The 19,759-nt window shown below is 44.9% G+C and overlaps 1 protein-coding gene across 1 annotated transcript in view; it reads right to left on the bottom strand.

The window, feature by feature from the left end:
* The window catches only part of LOC117347325 (dynein heavy chain 6, axonemal-like), a 2,502,256-nt gene that overhangs the window by 992,048 nt on the left and 1,490,449 nt on the right, over window positions 1-19,759 (bottom strand). The window contains 2 exon segments of the mRNA XM_033918113.1: window positions 5,908-5,981; window positions 6,072-6,218. Of these exon segments, the coding sequence (XP_033774004.1) occupies window positions 5,908-5,981; window positions 6,072-6,218 (221 nt within the window).

The raw sequence follows: 19,759 nt of genomic DNA, 5'->3' as shown, positions 1-19,759 counted from the left end.
TGCCAGACCAGAGGGAAAGAAAGGAGAGGAGGTGTCAGAGGGAGAGATAGGAGGGAGATGGAGATGCCAGACCATGGGGTGGAGTGGGAAGGAAGGAAGGAAAGGAGAAGAGAGAGATGCAAGGGGCAGGGGGTGCAGCCAAAATGAATCATGTACAAAGGAGAGAAAGAGCACAGGATATACAGTTTATTGAAGGGACATAGAAAGAAGGAAGATGCCATATGGAACAGAGAGAGGGTGGACAGTGGATGCAAGGGGCAGAGAGAGGGTGGAAAGTAGATGGAAGGGGTAGAGAGAGAGAGAGGGCACAAGCTGGGTGGAAGGGGCAAAGAGAGGGCAGATGTTGCATGGAAGGGAGAGAGGACAAACGCTGTATAGAAAGAAGAGAGCAAAGAGAAGAAGATTAAAGCAGAAATGACAAAAGGTAGAAAGATTTTTTTGTTGCTTTACATAGAATCAAGTAGTATTGTAGCTGTACTGATAACATTTTATAAATAGGAAATGGAAATAAGGCAATTTTTTGGACTAAACCCTTTTCCTCAGGTCAGGACAGGATACCATAACAGTACTGTTCTGAAGAAAGATTTGGCCTCTGAAAGCTAATTGAAAAATAGATTAGTCCAATAAAATGGTATTTTCTTATTTCTCATTATTTATTTTATTTTTATTTGTTAATTTGTAAAGTGGTGATTGTTATGTATCAGTTTTTTCAAATTTACATCTACTGTCTTTATATTTTGCACAGTATTAGAGGACATGTGTTACTGTTTTTGTGGTGTTGTGGTATTGCAGAGTCTGGTTTCTTGGCGGTTCAGTTTAACTTTTGTCTACATATTTCTATTTTTAGTTTGTGATTATTCCATATTGGGCGAGGGTGTTTCTCTGTTCTGTTCTGTGTATATGAAAAGAACATAATTTTCAGTTGGCATTGACTGCAGGATCAATTGACTGTGCGGGATCTGGCTTATTTAGTTTTACAATGTATGTGTTGGTGTTCTAGTGCTCACTGCAGTGTTTAAAATGCTGCCTTTTCCTAGGTACACTCTTGTTGTGCGATATGTGGATTGTTACTAAAAATCATATTTTTCATATAGATGGGGGGGTGTCAAAAAAATGATGGGCCCCAGGTGTCACATATGCTAGGTACGCTACTGGTGTTGAAGACCAGATAGTTAACTGGGCAGATAAGACTACATTAAAAGTAGACCTATCTTTGTCAGAATATTCATTCAGCACTTAGAAACATAGAAATCTGATGGCAGATAAAGGCCAAATGGCCCATCCAGTCTGCCCATCCGCAGTAATCATTATCTCTTCCTCTCTCTAAGAGATCCCATCAGTGGTGTACCAAGGGGGGGGGGCGGTGCGCCCCGGGTGCAGCCTGCCCCGGGTGCAGTCTTAGGGAGGGTGCACAGCTGGACAGGTCCGGAAAATTCCTGGGCTACGACGGCACTCAGCGGCATTGGCGACCCCCCCTCCGCGACGGCATTCAGCGGCATCGGCGCCCCCCCCCCCGCCCCGCGACAGCACTCAAATTCGGCCTCCTTCTCCTGGCATCAGCAGAACTTGAGATCGGCAATAGGTGCTCAGTCAAAAGCTTCCCCTGACTGAACTGCCTGGGCGGAAACAGGAAGCTCAGTCAGGGGAAGCTTTTGATTGAGCACCTGTTGCCGATCTGAAGTTCTGCTGATACCGGGAGAAGGAGGCCGAACTTGAGTGCTGTCATGGGGCAGGAGGGGTGCTGATGCCGCTGAGTGCCATTGCGGAGGGGGGGCACCGATGCCGCTCAGTGCCGTCGCGGGGGGAGGGGGCCTTGCTGATCTTGTTGCCAAAATCAGAAAGGTGAGGGAGAAAGATGGGCTTGTGGTGGATGGAGAGATTGAGAGAAGGGGAAGATGATGGAAGTGGAGAGAAGGGGGAGAGAGAAGAGGGCAGATGATGGAAGGAGGGGGAAAGAGAGAGAAGGGGCAGATGATGGAAGTGGGGAGAGAGAAGAGGGCAGATGATGGAAGGAGGGGGGAATAGAGAAAAGGGGCAGATGATGGAAGTGGGGAGAGAGAAGAGGGCAGATGATTGAAGGAGGGGGAAAGAGAGAGAAGGGGCAGATGATGGAAGTGGGGAGGATGGAAGTGGGGAGAGAGAAGAGGGCAGATGATGGAAGGAGGGGGAAAGAGAGAGAAGAGGGCAGATAATGGAAGTGGGGAGAAGGGACAGATGATGAAATTGGGGAGAGAGAAGAGGACAGATGATGGAAGTGGGGGAAAGAGAGAAGGGGCAGATCATGGAAGTGGAGAGAAGGGAGAAAGAGAAGAGGGCAGAGGATGGAAGGAGGGGATAAATAAAAAGAGGGCACATGATGGGGGAAAAGGATTGAGTTAGGGAAATACTGGAGGGGGTGAGGGAAAGAGGTGGCGAGCTGTAGGTAGACAGTAAAAAAGGAAATTGATGAGAGGGTAGTAAGAACGTAATCTAGATGGATGCAGAAAATAAATTATAAAGGAAAATGAGGGAAGAAAGGGATTGCAGAAGAGAGGTGTATGAGAGGGAAGGAGAGGAGAGAGATGCCAGACCAATGGGGGGTGAAAGGAGAGATGGAAGGGGGAGGCATACAGTTTCTGGAAGGGGCATAGAAGGAGAGAAGATGACATATAGGGGCAGAGAGATGGCAGACAGTGAATGGAAGGAAGAGAGTAACAAGAAGATGAGGAAAGCAGAAACCAGAGAAGACAAAGGTAGAACAAAAATTTTCTATTTATTTATTGCTTTAGGAGACATGTGTCACTGTTTCTGTGGTGTTGCATTGTATGCAGAGTCCAGCTTCTTGCTGGTTCAATTTAACCTTTGTCTATGTATTTCTATTTTATCCCCCCTTTTACAAAACTGTGGAGCGTTTTTTAGCGCCAGCCGTAGTGGTAGCAGCTCTGATGCTCAGAATTCTATGAGCGTCAGAGCTGTTACCACCGTGGCTAAAATCCACACTACAGTTTTGTAAAAGGGGGAAGGGTAAGTTTGTGATGACATTCCATACTAGGCGAAAGTGTTTTCTATGTGTTCGAAAGACATGGTTTTCTGTTAGGATTGACTGCAGGATTGATCTGTACTAGTCTGGCTTGTTTAGTTTTACAATGGGTGTGTTGATGTTGTACTGCTCACTGCATATGTAAGATGCTGCCTTTTCCTAGGTACTCATGTGTGACGTGTGGCTTGTTACTAAAAATCATGTTTTTCGTACAGATGGGGGGTGCCAAAAATTGATGGGCCCCGGGTGTCACATATGCTAGGTATGCCATTGGATCCCATGTGCCTATCCCATGCTTTCTTGAATTCAAACACAGTCTCTGTCTCCACCACCTTTTCCGAGAGACTGTTCCACACATCTATCACCATTTCTGTAAAAAAAGCATTTCCTTAGATTACTCCTGAGCCTATCACCTCTTATCACTGGCACTGAACATCAGCTGGTGAGCCGGTTGATGTACTATATCTAGATATTCAGAAAGCTTTTGATAAAGTTCCTCATGAGAGGCTCCAGAGAACATTAAAGAGTCATGGGATAGGTGGCAAAGTTCAGTTGTGGATTAGGAATTGGTTATTGGATAGAAAACAGAGGGTAGGGTAATTTTTCTCAATGCAGGAGAGTAAACATGGAGTGCCGCAGGGGTATGTACTGGAACCAGTGCTATTTAACTTATTTATAAATGATCTAGAAATTGGAAAGAGCGAGGTGATTAAATTTGCAGTTGGCACTAAACTGTTCAAAGTTGTCAAAATATATGCAGATTGTGTAAAATTGCATAAGAACATAAGAATTGCCACTGCTGGGTCAGACCAGTGGTTCATCGTGCCCAGCTCATGCAGTGGCCCTTAGGTCAAAGACCAGTGCTCTAACTGAGACTAGCCTTACCTGCTTACATGGCTTCCCCCATGTCTTTCTCAATAACAGACTATGGACTTTTCCTCCAGAAAATTGTCCAAAACTTTCTTTAACTAGTTACACTATCCACTCTTACCACAACAATTTCCTCCTATTGGTTTTAAAAGCATTTCCCTGCAACATTGAGTGTCCCCTAGTCTTTGTAATTTTTGACAGAGTGAAAAATTGTTCACTTGTACCCATTCTACTCCACTCAGGATTTTGTAGACATCAATCATATCTCTCCTCAACCATCTCTTTTCCAAGCTGAAGAGCCCTAACTGTTTTAGTCTTTCTTCATACGAGAGGAGTTCCATCCTCTTTATCATCTTGGTTGCTCTTCTTTGAACTTTTCTAGCACCGCTATATCTTTCTTGAGATAAGGAGCCCAGAATTGAACACAATACTCTAGATGAGGTTGCACTATGGAGCGATACAGAGGCATTATAACATTCTCAGTCTTGTTAACCATCTCTTTTTTAATTACTTGTAGCATTTTGTTTGCTTTTTTGTCCACCATCACATATAAGAAGTTTTTTGATAGAATTTTAACATTCCAGGCAGCTAAACTGAATACATGGCTTGGAAAACCTATACTTGAGGCTACTTCTTATGTTGATTTCAGAAAATCAATGAAGACACGTCTGTTCGATAAGTTTTAATTCTTATATTATGTTATTGTTTTAACTTATCATGAATTCTAATAGCTGTTTATATCTTAATTATACTACTGTCTTAACTTTTAGATTTTAATCAGATGTATTTTTAATGTTTTATTGCATTTTAGACTGACTGTTTTATTTTGTACCCCAAATATTGATTGTATGTATTTCTGTTGTGAACCGTTTCGAACTTCTAGTATAGTAGTATATAAGAAATAAATTATTATTATTATTCTTGGGCGCTAACCCCCAAGATGGACCCTAGCATCCGGTTAACTCTGATTCAGGTTATTCTTCTCAATGTGCATCACATTGCATTTGCCCACATTAAATTTCATCTGCCACTTGGATGCCCAGTCTTTCAAGTTCCCAAGGTCTGCCTGCAATTTTTCACAATCTGCATGTGTTTTAACAACTTTGACAGTTTAGTGCCATCTGCAAATTTAATCACCTCACTTGTTCCAATTTCCAGATCATTTATAAATAAGTTAAATAGCACTGTGCTGTTTTAATATATATATATTTCTGATATTGTATTTTATGTCATTGCCAAGTTTACCTCACTGATATATTTCATTCTTATATTTGGTTACTGTGTTCCCACTATGCTATTAACACAAGGTAAGATATTTATATCACATTATTCCTGCTATACACCACCTTTGATGAGTTTCCTCATAAAGACAGTCAATAAATCCCAATAGATATATCATCATTGATATACATTTGATGTTGTTTTTTATCAGTAGCCAATGCAATTTAAGTAATGTCAGACATGAATTCTCTTGATAGAGTACCAGTCAGAAATCTGGCCACTATATTTTGGATAATCTGTGACCTTTTAGTTGGCAACCCAGCATAAAGACTGTTACAATAATCCCAAATATTTCCAACCACGGCCTGCAAGATTATCTGAACATATGCATTATTTCACACCATTATATCTACAATTTGGTATTCCAATAATACAACAGCATTTCACAGCCCTTATTAGTCTTTAGAAAAAAATGATATCAAATGTTTATGTGACATATATATATGTATGTCCTTTATTCATTAATAAACATATTTAACAACAATAATACTGTAAACCAGGGGTGTCCAACCTGCGGCCCAAGGGCCGCATGCAGCCCCGTGAAGTATTTTGTATGGCCCCGGTCGAGGGCGATGCAGTGTTTTCCTCTGCTGCCCCGGGTGTTTACTATCTAGTCAGCCCCCTCCTCTGTCTTGCTGCAGCGTTTGCGCGGCCCCAGAAATATTTTTTTCGGTCAATGCGGCCCTGGGAAGCCAAAAGGTTGGACACCCCTGCTGTAAACCTTTAGTTGTAATCACCTTCATAAAGTCTCCAAAAATGATTGGCTTAGTTACTAAGTACTCTGGTTCAATCTGTACTCCAAAATGCTTGCCTACAAATAAAAATGAATATGTTAGATTAGGTATAAATTATTTGTATTATAGTAAAAGTAGTGACTGAAAATGAATATAAAAAAACTTACTGGCCATTTCAGATAACATTGTTTGAAAATATTTCTTATCTTCATTGTTTATAAGGCGATCATGGAATACTCTTTGACATTCATGGCAAAAAAGTCTAAAAATCTGATTTTGATCTCTTATTGATCCAGGATCACATTGAAGTATGCCTGCAATAGATGTATTGTGTTTATTTTCATTATTATTTTGTTATATCTTTGAAAGGGAGATAAAACAAGTACATTAAAAGTCCTCATTAGATACTGAAATTTCCACGAGAATGTCAGAAAATAATTTGTAAAAAAACCTTTAATAATAAATTATCACCTTACCACTCTGCATTAAACTCTTTTTTTTTCTTTACTGACATGTAAGCCATCTTCATGGCATCAGCAATACTTGGAAAGCATACTAGAAACTATGGGATCCTTTTACTAAACTGTGGTAAATGCTAGCGCACATTTATTACATATTATTTGATTTTTTTAACTGAAACATGGTTATAGCAGGGAAAGGAAAGTTATTTTGTGCAGTGTTTGTCTCAGAAATTATTTCGATTTAATCTTTTTGGACATTTTTTCATCATTAATTGTATATCAGATAACATCTTATGATGTATCTTGGTCTGATCATATGGCAATATTGTTTAGATTGAAGCATTTAGGCTAGCCATCGTATAAAGTAACTGAGGATAAAGAATCAATGGTTTGGATCTATGGGGCAGTTGACCCAGCTTTAGTACCTGCTTTGTTTCAGGTTTTTCCCTCTGATTTTTTTGTTTGCATTTACCAGTATAAAGGCTGGCGATTTTATGGGATCACTTGCTGAAAGATTTATATTTCATGGTATAATATAGTGTTCTTCAACCTTTTAACACCTATGGATCAGTGGAAATAAAATAATTATTTTGTGGACTGGCACCAGTCCGCAGACTGACAGTTGAAGAACACTGGGCTAAGTCGTGGACCAGACACCACCCATCTCCACCCAATCTCCGCCTCAGACCCCACCATATTAATTGTAACACCATTTTTTCCATTCATTTTTCATATATATATATATACACACACACACACACACACACAATATAATCGTATTAACAACACATAATGGTTAACCACAAAATTAAACTACACAAAGCACATTATATGCTTCTCAATATTCATTCCTACCAGAATGCAGATAACCCCATGCAAATACAGAACCAAAAACTAAAAGTACTAATATATACAAACAAACCTTAAGATGCAAGACTCTGCATGCGGTACAAGAGGAAAAGAAACAAATGCATTTCTTCCTGAACAGACAGCAGATGTAAATCAATCACTAAATTAAAAAATAAATTAATTCCCCCTACCATTGTTGTCTTCCTCCCTCCATGCTGTGCCTTGCCTTCTGGCCTGCCCCCAGTGTTATCTTCAGACCAGCTCCCTCTTCCTCAGTGTTGCAGTGCACAAAGCCGTGAGCAGCAGCTCCTTGCATGTCCCGCGCCTCATCTGGAAGCCTTCCCTCTGACGTTGCAATGTCAGAGAAAAGGCTTCCGGTTCAGGCGCATGACGCGCGTAGGAACCTCTGCCCACGGCTTTGTGCACTGCAGCACTGAGGAAGAGGGAGCCGGCCCGAAGACAACGCCGCATCAATCGCTTCGTGGACCAGTGGCTGAAGAGCATTTCTGGGGTCTGATGCACGTGCCGGCCCTGTGGACCGGCAGGAAATTTCTGCAGACCAGCACCGGTCCATGGACCAGCGGTTGAAGAACACTGGTATTATCCATGTAGAGGTCAAAATAAGAGGTAAATGGTATCATGCTGGATTAAATTTGTTGAAGAGACAGGTTTAGAGAGCAAAATGCACACAAAGAAAGACACAAACAAATCCTTATGAATTTGTAGAAGTATTAGAACTTACTATCGGAGTGCGTAGAACTGAATATTAATATTTTTACAAATTGATACAGGATGATAACTGTTTGGTGAAACAATTGTTTTCACTTTTACAGTCTCGGACAAAGACAGATTAGTTATTGTTACAGGTTATGCCTAATGTAGAACTTCTTGTATTTTGTCAGTAAAGTTGAGAATTTGCGTTCAACTATTGTGGGAACATACCAAAGTATTTTGTATTTTGAATGATATGTAATCTATTAAAGTTTTTTTGATAAACTGCTAAATAAATAATATTATTATAATCTAAAATACTCAAAATCAAAGACTGTACTAAAAACCTAAAGGAATTATTATCAAAATAAGATCTAACTGGTCGTAGTTCCCACAACATAAAAAGCTTTGGTAAACTATGGCATCTATTTGAGTACCCATTGATAAATTCTGATCTAAGTAAACCCTTAACATTGTATTTGTGGAATTAATAGGGTATGAAATTCCTTTCAATTTCAAAACACCTTCATTAATCTTTTTAGATGGGCTAGCAAAAAAGAATTTTGTTTTATCTGAATTAAGTTTCAACTCTGCCATCCACTGCTCAACAACGAGAATTACAGTGACAATAAGACCTATAGACTGAGATGGTAAAGAAGGAATTGGAATCACAATATTATGTTGTCCACATAAGTACTGTTTATACTCGAATATAAGTCAATCCAAATATAAGTCAAGACCCCAAAAAGGAAGAAAAATGGTCGACTCAAATATAAGTTGGGTGGCTTAATATTCAAGTGCCTTACCCTGCCAGGATCTGTACAAAGTGTCCCTCCCTCCCTCCCCTGTCAGGCTCTGCACACAGCCCCCTTCCCTCCCTGCCCTGCCAGGCTCTCTACCCTGTCCCCCCTCCCTCCTAGGCTCTGCACCCTGTCCCCCTCCCTGCTTTGTCCATTGTACCTCCTTTTTGCCAAGTACCTGGAATCCCTGGTGGTCCAGAGATGTAGCGATCAGGAGCTAGCTTTCTGCGGTCCTGCCCTCCTGCCCTGCTGCTAAACTGGTCTCTGCTGCAAGTTCTTCTGACTTCAGCTGTAACGAGCAAGAGCGCGCTTTTGTGCTGCTGTGTGGCACTGAGTGGCTTCCTGAATGGCTCCCGTGAATTCTCACTAGACTCGCCACAGCCATTCAGGAAGCCACTCAGTGCTGAGTAGCAGTGCCAAAGCACGCTCCTGCTTGGTACATCTGAAGCCAGAACTCACAGCAGCAACCGGTATAGCAGCAGGGCAGGAAAGCAGAAGGCTTGCTCCTGCCCACTATACCTCTGGATCACCAGGGATTCCAGGTACGCAGCAGAGATGACATACAACGGACAGAGCATTGTAGCCCGGCAAAGGCCTGCAACAAGTCCTGGAGGGGGGCAGGTGGGTGCTGGACGCTGGCCCAAATGTAAACCAAGACCTCCATTTTTGAGCCCCAAAATCTCGGTATATAATTTTGTTCCCACGGTAGTTAATCTAGATTCCAAAGAAGCCAGATAAATATTTAAAAGCATAAGGGAAAGGGGAGAACCATGGGGAACATAACATGGATTACTCTACTTCCTAGAAAATGTATCATCTATTCGAACTTGGTAGGAACGTGTGAACCGCTGCCTGCTGCATGTCCCACCAACAAGCTACTGAAGCCAGAATGAATGAGGAGGTAACTGGGACACACACACACACACACACACACGCTGACCCAGAAGGTTTTCCTCTAATGTCAGCTCTGACATCGAAGGGAAGCCCTGTGGGTTGGCTTTGGGAGGGAGGAAGGAGCAGGGAACTCTGGCAGCGGGTTGGATCGGCTTTGATGGACAGACGGGCAGGGAGGGAAGGCAGACATGGATCTCTGGCAGCAGCTTCAGCGAGTGGGGTGGGCTACATGGAGGTCTCCCCGGCAGTGCTTACGGCTTCGACAGGTGGGCAGGGAAAATCCTCTGTGGCGGCCAGGCCATGTACCCCCAACAAGCAGTCCATGTACCCTTAAGGGTACATGTACCGCGTGTTGAGTAACATTGGTCTAGGTTGTAAGGATGAGCCCCCCAAATGTAAGGTTTTGGATGGGTGATGTTGCTGTAGACAAGCCCCCAATGATATAAGGTGGCGGCCTTACAATCCACCAGGTCCCAGGTTCAATACCCTCATAGAAGGTTCAGTAGGAAGTGAAATTAATTACAAGGACAGACAAGAGTGGTTGCATAAAGAATATATTTTGCAGAAATAGATTTAATATTACAGAAAGGCACTGTTTAGAAAGATACATCAAGCATTTGCTGGGTTACAAATGTACAGAAAGAGATAGAAATAAGCTTTACAAATACAGAGTGGCTGTGTGGGAGAGAGAAAGGACAGTTTACCTGCATAGGTACTGTAAGGGCAGAGAGAGAGAGAGGGTAAACTAGGATCCAGAGAGAAAGAGAGAGAGAGAAAAGGGTGGGCCAGGCTCCAGAGAGAGAGAGAGAGAGGGGGGAAGGGGGAGGGTAAATGGGTCCAGAGAGAGAGAGGAAGGGTGGTCCAGGCTCCATAATGAGAGGGTGAGTAAATGGGTGTAGAGAGAGAAAGAATTGATTTTAATCTCTTACATTAAGTTTGAGACTTGTTCTAAAAGTAGAATCTATTGTTGTTAAGTACCCCTATCTTTTCTAAACTGTTTGAAATAATGGTAAATAAGCTGTGTGGGTTGTGAGAGACTGGAAAAGAAAAGAGGGAGAAACTGTCCCTCATAGAGTGGAGTTACTGTTAATTTCCAGTATCACTCTGACAATGGCTTCTGATAAACTATAACTATCTGCGCCAAAACATGCAGCTGGGGCTATTGTCCATCTTAAGCACTAGACCTTAGCACATCTTTAGAACCTCAGGTCTGGGAGGGACACTAGTGAGCACCGATGGGATAGGACGCTTGGTGTGTGAGCTCCGGTGAAAAGAATCAATTATCACTCGAAAAACATCTTTCCAAGCGCTTCAACTGGCTTTGTGAATTTTCTACTGTAGTAGAAAATTTCGGCCTGTGCAGGAGGTAGTAGGCACCGGCGAAGAGAGCGCAGGAGGAGGCGGACAGAGAGGGAGAAGCATAGAAGAGAGCAGTGTGGGGTAGCGGCGAGAGGGAGTTCCGCCCACCCCCAACGCGTCATCACCAGCGCGCCTGGACTCCCCCTTACAAGGAGGAGACAGTGGCGTTAGAGCAGCAACTTTGGCCGGTGCAGGAGGTAGCAGGCACCGGCGAAGAGAGCGCAGGAGGCGGACAGAGAGGGAGAAGTGGAGAAGAAGAGAGCAGCGTGGGGTAGTGGCGAGAGGGAGCTCCGCCCACCCCCAACGCGTCATCACCAGCGTGTCCGGACTTCCCCTTACAAGGAGGAGACCGCGGCATTAGAGCAGCAACTTTGGCCGGTGCAGGAGGTAGCAGGCACCGGCGAAGAGAGCGCAGGAGGAGGTGGACAGAGAGGGAGAAGCGGAGAAGAAGAGAGCAGTGTGGGGTAGCGGCGAGAGGGAGCTCCGCCCACCCCCAACGTGTCATCATCAGCGCGCCCGGACTCCCCTTTACAAGGAGGGGAGCCAACGGCGCGCAGCCGTTTGGTGCGCAGCGAAGGCGAGCGGCAAAGGCGCTCACCTTAGCGAGAGCGCCTTTGCGAAGGAGCCAGGAAGCTAGGCTGACAAACAGAGAACCCACAAACATAAGTTACAATCTTGTTGGTTTTTGTTTCTTTACCTATCCACACAACACACACTTAAAACAAGCAGCCACAGAGAACTCAGCAGCTCGCAGAGACCAGGCAGTTGCAGAGAATTCAGCAGCACCTGCACAACTCGCAAGAAACAGGAGGACAGATAACAGGAGGTCAGGACACGTACAGCCGGCTGGGCAAAAGCACAGACAATTCAGAAGGGGAACCAGATATGATCGGCCACGGAAGACAGAAGATGAGCTTTCCAATCTTCTGCACCGGCTGCAATATGTATAACTACCTCCCCTCGGGGACTAGGGCATATGTTTGCAGTCGATGCAAGGAGCTGGAAAGCCTGAAACAGCAAGTCCGGCTGCTGGAAGGAACTGTGATAGAACTAGAAGAACTCCTCGCCATGAAAGAAGAAAACTGCAAGCAGGAGAAGTTGCTAGGGGAGTCCAATACCAGCGAAGTGATCAAGGAATTGGAGAGATTCATCGAGGAAGCCCACCAGCAGCATGTGGAGGTCTCAGGGTTGGAGATCAGTGCCTGAACAACCATGAAAGAGGGTTCAGGCGATGAGGAAGGAGGCACCACTACAATTGGCGAGGAGGCCGAAGCGGAAGTAGAGGAAGAAGACAGGGCCTACACCATGGATACGGACTTATGACCCCCTACGAACCCCCGAATAAAGAAGATAGGGATCATTGTTGGAGATTCCATCATACGCAATGTGGACAGTCACATCGCAGGAGGGAGAGAAGATAGACTGGTCACCTGCCTGCCTGGTGCAAGAGTGAAGGATGTGGCCAGCAGAATCATCAGGATCATAGACAACGCAGAAGGAGAGGACACTGCTGTGCTTATCCACGTGGGAACCGATGTGAGCGGACGGAAGTACGACAGGGAAGAACTGAAGGATCAACTCCGCTCACTCGGAAGAAAACTGAAGGTCAAGGAGGTGAAAGTGGCCTTCTCCGAGATCCTCCCAGTACCGAGAGCGGATGGAAAGAGACAGGATGAACTGCAAGCAATCAACGCCTGGATGAGACGATGGTGCGATGAGGAGGGATTCGACTTCATGCGCAACTGGACGGCTTTCTGGGAAAGTGGCAGATACTACAGAAGGGACGGCCTACACCTCACCAAGCAAGGAGCAAGAGTCTTGGCTGAAAACATATGAAGAAGACCATTGAGAGGGCTTTAAACTAAAGGCCAGGGGAGAGCCGACAGTCGACAACCAGTCGATGGCCCTGGCATCAGGAGACCCCAAAGACGAAACTACAAGCTCAGACAAAGGGGAAGAGCATGCTGAAATCGAAAGTAACAGAGATAGAGCGCAAATGGATACAAAAAGGGATGTGAATACTAAAAAATCCAAGAAGGTACCACCAAGAGAACTCAATTGTGTGTACACAAATGCGCAAAGGGAGCTCAAATGTATGTACACAAATGCCAGAAGCTTGGGAAACAAAACGGGGGAACTCGAAGCACTAGCAATACGTGAAGAACTGGATATCATCGGAATAACAGAAACATGATGGAACGAGGACAACGGGTGGTACACAGTATTACAGGGATACAAATTATACAGAAGAGTTAGAATAGGGCAAAAAGGGGGAGGTATTGCCCTGTATGTCCAAGAAGAAGTAGAGTCTATCAGAGAAGGGAAGACAGATGGGAAAGAAAAATTGGAATCCCTCTGGATAAAGATTCCTAGACAAAATGAGGCTGACACAAAAATTGGCCTCTATTATCGACCACCAGGACAGAAGGAAGAAACAGACATAGAAATGATAGAGGAAATCAACCATGGATGTAGAGCAGGTAATGTAACGATCATGGGAGACTTCAACTTTCCCGGGATAAATTGGAACCTAGGAACTTCAAACTGCGGCAGAGAATCCAAGTTCCTGGAAATGATAGGGGACTGCTTCCTAGAACAAATGGTTGAGTCCTCCCTGAAGAAGGCTCACCCATCTCTGCAACTGTTCCTCCCGGCTGGGAGGGTCGAACCATGGACAAATTTGGCCGTAGATTATACAAAAATTCCATGATGGCTAACAGGATCATAAACTACAACTATGTTTTTACATCCTATTTCAATCATTTCTTGAAGCTGTTGCCATCCTTCTATCCGGACCTGTCCAAAGCCCATCTTGTGGAGTTTAAACACATCCTTCAAACTCTTTCACAGTTCCGGCTTTTCATGTTGCAGTCATCTTATGATGCATTTGAGCTTTCTTCCAGGGTGTCGGCTTTTGCAGTGGCCATGCGTCGTCTAGCCTGGCTCCGCATAGTCGATATGGACCCTAACCTACAGGATCGTCTGGCCAACTTACCCTGTCAGGGGAACGAGCTTTTCGACAATTCCATTGAGGCGGCCACAAAAAGACTCTCAGAACATGAGCGCTCTTTTGCTTCTCTGCTTAGGACAAAGCTCAAACCTTCTACTGCTCGGACTTATAAACAACCAGCTCGTCGCTATCCCATGAAGACCACTCCGGCTTTCTCTCGCCCTCCTCCTCGGCGTCCTCAGCAGCATCAACATCCTCAGAAGCCTCAGACGCCTGCTCCTGTCAAACCAGTTCCGTCTTTTTGATGTTCCGGCCTTGAGCATTCCAACCTCCTTGCAACCAAATTCCACCCTGTCCATTGGGGGGTCGTCTTTCCCTTTTTTCTTCCGGTTGGGAAAGTATTACATCAGACCTCTGGGTTCTAACCATCATCCGCGAGGGATACTCTCTGCGCCTGCTTCAGGTGCCTCCAGATCGGCCTCCAAGAGAGTGTCATTCCAGGTCCTCGTAACTCCCCCTTCTTCTTCAAGAGGCTCAGGCTCTTCTTTGTCTTCGGGCGGTGGAGGTGATTCCTCTTTCCCAACGCAATCTGGGGTTTTATTCCAGGTATTTCCTGGTGCCCAAAAAGACGGGGGATTTGCAACCCATTCTGGATCTTCGAGCCCTCAACAAATTTCTAGTCAAAGAGAAGTTTTGCATGCTCTCGTTACCGATCTTATACTCCCTCATGGATCAAGGGGATTGGATGTGCTCACTGGTTCTCAAAGATGCTTATACTCATATCCCTGTTCATCCAAACTTTCGCAAATATCTAAGATTCAAGGTAGGGAATCTTCATCTCCAATACAGAGTTCTTCCCTTCGGTCTGGCGGCCTCTCCCAGAGTGTTTACCAAATGTTTGGTTGTGGTGGCTGCGGCTCTTCAATCTCGAGGTCTTCAGGTATTTCCCTACCTGGACGACTGGCTTATCAAGGTGGCTTCTCTTCCAGAAGTTATTGCAGCGACCCATCAGACTATTGCATTTCTTCAAAGTCTGGGGTTCCATATCAACTTTCCCAAATCTCAGTTGGTCCCAGCCCAGTCTCTGCAGTTCAATGGCACGACTCTGGACTCTGTCAGCATGAGAGCGTACCTTCTGCTAGCTCGTCAAGAAACCCTCCTTCGGCTCTGTCGGCAGGTGTCTTGTCTTCCATCCATCTCTGCCCGGCAGATGATGGTCCTGCTCGGTCACCTGGCCTCTACGGTTCATGTGACCCCCTTTGCCAGACTTCACCTTTGCATCCCTCAGTAGACCCTGGCGTCTCAATGGCAACAAGCTCTGGATCCACCTTCTCGCCAGATTGCGGTAACTCCTTCATTGAGGAACTCTCTCCGCTGGTGGATGCTCTCTTCCAATCTTTCCAGAGGTTTGTGGTTTCACAATCTTCCTCATCAGGAAGTTCTTACGCCTGGGGAGCCCACGTAGATGGGCTCCATACTCAAGGGTTGTGGACTTCCACATACCGTCAGTGTCACATCAATTTGTTGGAACTCAGAGCGATTTTCCATGCTCTCAAGGCTTTTCAGCACCTTCTTCATGACCAGGTGGTTCTGGTTCGGACCGACAATCAGGTGGCCATGTATTATGTCAACAAACAGGGGGGGACGGGGTCTCACTCCCTTTGTCAGGAAGCTCTGCGGCTGTGGCAGAGGGCGATTTCTCGCAACATCTTTCTCAGAGCTGTCTACATACAGGGGCAGCACAACTGTCTGGCGGACAAATTGAGTCGTCTTCTGCAACCTCACGAATGGACACTCAATTCCCCCACACTTCGTCAGGTGTTTGCTCGGTGGGGGATCCCTCGGATAGACCTTTTCGCGTCGCCCAGCAACTTCATGCTGCCTCTATTTTGCTCCCACATTTTCTCGCCTCATCGTCTCGAAGCGGATGCTTTTCTTCTGGACTGGAGAAACCAGTTTCTGTATGCATTTCCTCCGTTTCCTCTGATTCTAAATGGCATAACTGGAAGGACAAAAGATGTAGAGGTCCCGGTCCCGTTGGGGATGAGCAATCACAGCATGATCCATTTTAAAATTGGCATCGGGAAGGGGAAACGTACCAAGACTCAAACCACAACCTTTAACTTCAGAAAAGGCAAATACGACAGCATGAGAGTCATGGTTAAAAAACTGCTGAACAAAAAGGCAGCCAAAATCAGAACGGTCGATCAAGCATGGTCCCTACTAAAAAATATCACCAAAGTGCAGAATCTCTATATTCCGCAGATATCCAAAGGAAGGAAAAATAAAAACAAGGAGAACCAACTTGGCTAACTAAAGAGGTGAAGGATGCAGTAAGGGATAAGAGGAACTCGTTTAAAAAATGGAAACGTGAACACACAACGGAGGCCTGGAACAGTCACAAGGTCAACCAGAAGAAGTGTCACAAGGTGGTAAGAGACGCTAAAAAAGCATATGAGGAAAAGATAGCACAAGAAGCCAAAAACTTCAAGCCCTTTTTTAGATACATAAAAGGGAAAAAACCAGCTAAGGAGGCAGTGGGCCCTCTCGATGACCAAGGAAGAAAAGGGTGCATCAAGGAAGACAAACAGATTGCGGATAGGCTAAACTCATTCTTTGCGTCTGTCTTTACCAAGGAGGACACTGCATCAATGCCAGAAACAGGGAGAGCATTCAAGAGAGAAATTGAGGATAGCCTCATCACAGTGAATGTGGATTTGGACATGATATACTATCAGATCGACATACTAAGAAGTGACAAATCCCCTGGACCAGATGGAATTCACCCGAGAGTGCTAAAGAAGCTTAAGGTAGAAATCGGAGAACTTTTACAATCCATAGCTACCTTGTCAATTAGAACCGGGCGAATACCAGACAACTGGAAGATAGCGAATGTCATCCCAATCTTCAAAAAAGGATCGAGAGGAGAACCGGACAACTATAGACCTGTGAGCCTTACGTCGGTTTCTGGGAAGATGATTGAAGCACTAATAAAGGAAAGCATAGTGCAACACCTGGAAAACCACAACCTGATGAGAGCTAGTCAACACGGCTTCAGGAAGGGGAAATCATGTTTGACAAATTTACTTCAGTTTTTTGAGGAGGTGAGCAAACAAATCGATAGCGGTGAACCGGTGGATATAATATACTTGGACTTCCAGAAAGCGTTCGACAAGGTTCCACACGCAAGGCTTCTGAAGAAACTACAAAGCCATGGAATAGGAGATATACTAAGATGGATAGGCCAATGGCTGGAAAACAGATTGCAGAGGGTGGGCATAAATGGGAAGTTCTCGGACTGGGAAAAGGTGATGAGCGGTGTACCCCAGGGTTCGGTCCATGGGCCCATCTTGTTCAATATCTTCATAAACGACCTGGAAGAAGAAACAACAACTAATTTAATCAAGTTTGCAGATGACACAAAACTATGTAGGGCAGTTGGGTCACAAAAGGATAGAGAAGAACTTCAGAGAGATTTGAACTAGCTAGAGAAATGGGCAGAAAAATGGCAGATGAAGTTTAATGTAGAAAATGCAAAGTGATGCACCTGGGTAAGAAAAACAAGGAACATGAATATAAAATGTTAGGTGTAACATTGGGCAAGAGCGAACAAGAAAGGGATCTGGGGGTACTGATAGACAGGACCCTGAAGCCGTCGGCTCAATGCACAGCGGCAGCAAAGAAAGCATACAGGATGTTGGGCATGATAAAGAAGGGAATCATGAGTAGATCGGCGGGCATCATAATGCCACTTTACAGAGCAATGGTCAGACCACACTTGGAATACTATGTCCAACACTGGTCTCCCTACCTAAAGAAGGATATAACCCTGCTGGAGAGGGTGCAAAGACGAGCCACGAAGCTAGTTAAAAGTATCGAGAATTTGAGCTACAAAGAACGCCTCGGAAAACTGGGATTGTTCACCCTCGAGAAGAGAAGACTATGAGGGGACATGATAGAGACTTTTAAAATACTAAAAGGATTCGACAAAATAGAGCAAGAAACATCGTTATTCACATTGTCAAATGTGACTCAGACAAGAGGTCATGGACTGAAGCTGAGGGGCACCATGCCCAGGACAAATATCAGGAAATTCTGCTTCACACAACGAGTGTTAGACGCTTGGAACGCTCTCCCGGAGGAGGTCGTGATGGAGACCACCATTCCAGGATTCAAAGGCAAGTTGAATGCACACCTTCTCGCAAAACACATTGAAGGATACGAGTAAACAAGGTTTCTCAGCAAGAACACATGGCTTGGCCTCCGCGAGTGCGGGTCGCCGGACTGGATGGACCTAGGGTCTGATCCGGCAAAGCCATTTCTTATGTTCTTATGTAGGAATGGCTACGGGCAAACCGGGCAAGAGAAAGTGCGTCGAGCCTTCATCGCCATTGAAAAATGGTTCAGTAAAGACGGATGATGTGGCCACGGCCACCATCTTAGAAGATCTCCGCTCGATTTGTGAGTTAATAGTAGACATTGTAACCAGACTGTGGTCTGACCGGGACTCCACAGCACTCCCAGTGGCTACAAGGAAAAACAGCACTAGCGTATGACCCGGCCTGGAGTCACCCTGCAGAACTGGACTGACACCAACCAAGAACCAAAACTTCCCCAAAAAAGGTTGTAAATTTCTATTTTATTCATTCAAAACATAAAAATCAGGATAATATGAATCAGATAGATGAAGTAGACAAAAATGCAGACAAGTCCAAAACACAAGAAGAAAGAAAACCAAGTAGTTCAAAGATAAAGTCCAAACTTCTTTCTTCTTACTCACTCAGTCTATAATACCTCTGAGGTTTGACTCTCCTCAGACCTTGCACAGCCCGCTCCCAAGCAGGTTGTTCAGTCCACAAAATAGAGATTAGTGCACTTGTTCCATAATTCACAGTGCTCCAAAAATAAAGCTTCCGGCATCCTTAGGTTTGCTTTAACACAGCTTTTCAATAGCCTTCAAAAATTCCCTCCCTGGGTGACTGCAAACCTCTCCCAAGAGACACTTCCAGCTTCATAAAAGAGGAAAAAGAAATAAACAAAATATCAAGTTCAAACAAAACAATTTCCTCAAAACAAACAGTTCCAAAAACACACTCACTGTGATAGCATTACTGCTTGCAGCTGGTGGCAAAACCAGCCTCCATTGCTTCAGCAAAAGGTCCCATTTCTTCTGGCAGGGATTCCTGTATTTCCATTGGGAGTTCCATATCCGGTAATGATACATTCAGGGTGTCTCCAGCCTCCATACCTCGCTCCTGTTTGGCCCAGGGAGTTCCTCGGGGAGAAAAGGCCTAAACCTTCTCCCTAGCCTGCCTGTCTGTTTGTTCCCCACTGCTGGCTTTTGAATCCTAGGGACACGCCCTAACTTAGCTGAGTCAGCAGGGAACCAGGTAGCTCTTGGGCTTCTCCGGTGGTGACCCACATATTCCCTACCTGCTACATTTTCAGTCAGATCAGGCACCCCCTGGTGGTCAACTGGGAGATTATCATTATCATCAGGGACAGGACGGATCCTGTAAACTCCCTTTCTGGTTTTACCCTTCCTTTTCCCCTCTGACGTAACTGGGACGCTGGCAGGCACAGAGCCTGTCTGGTCACAACACCAAACAAGATATTACCGATATGAAGGAGGATATTTCCACCTTGAAGCAAGAATTTTCTAGTGTTAATTCGAGAACTGATATCCTAGAAGCTAAAGCTAAAGGGACCGACGAGTCTATCAAGAAGCTGCTTAAGCAGGCCTCGCGCATCACTTTTCTGGAACGTGCGCTGGAAGACTCTAATAACCACACAAGACGCAACAGCTTCCAACTACTGGGCTTACTGGAGGG

This window comes from Geotrypetes seraphini, chromosome 1 (assembly GCF_902459505.1).
Source record: "Geotrypetes seraphini chromosome 1, aGeoSer1.1, whole genome shotgun sequence".
Lineage (NCBI taxonomy): Eukaryota > Metazoa > Chordata > Amphibia > Gymnophiona > Dermophiidae > Geotrypetes > Geotrypetes seraphini.
The sequence above is the reverse complement of the archived record's forward strand: the minus strand, read 5'-3'. Positions and strand labels throughout refer to the sequence as shown.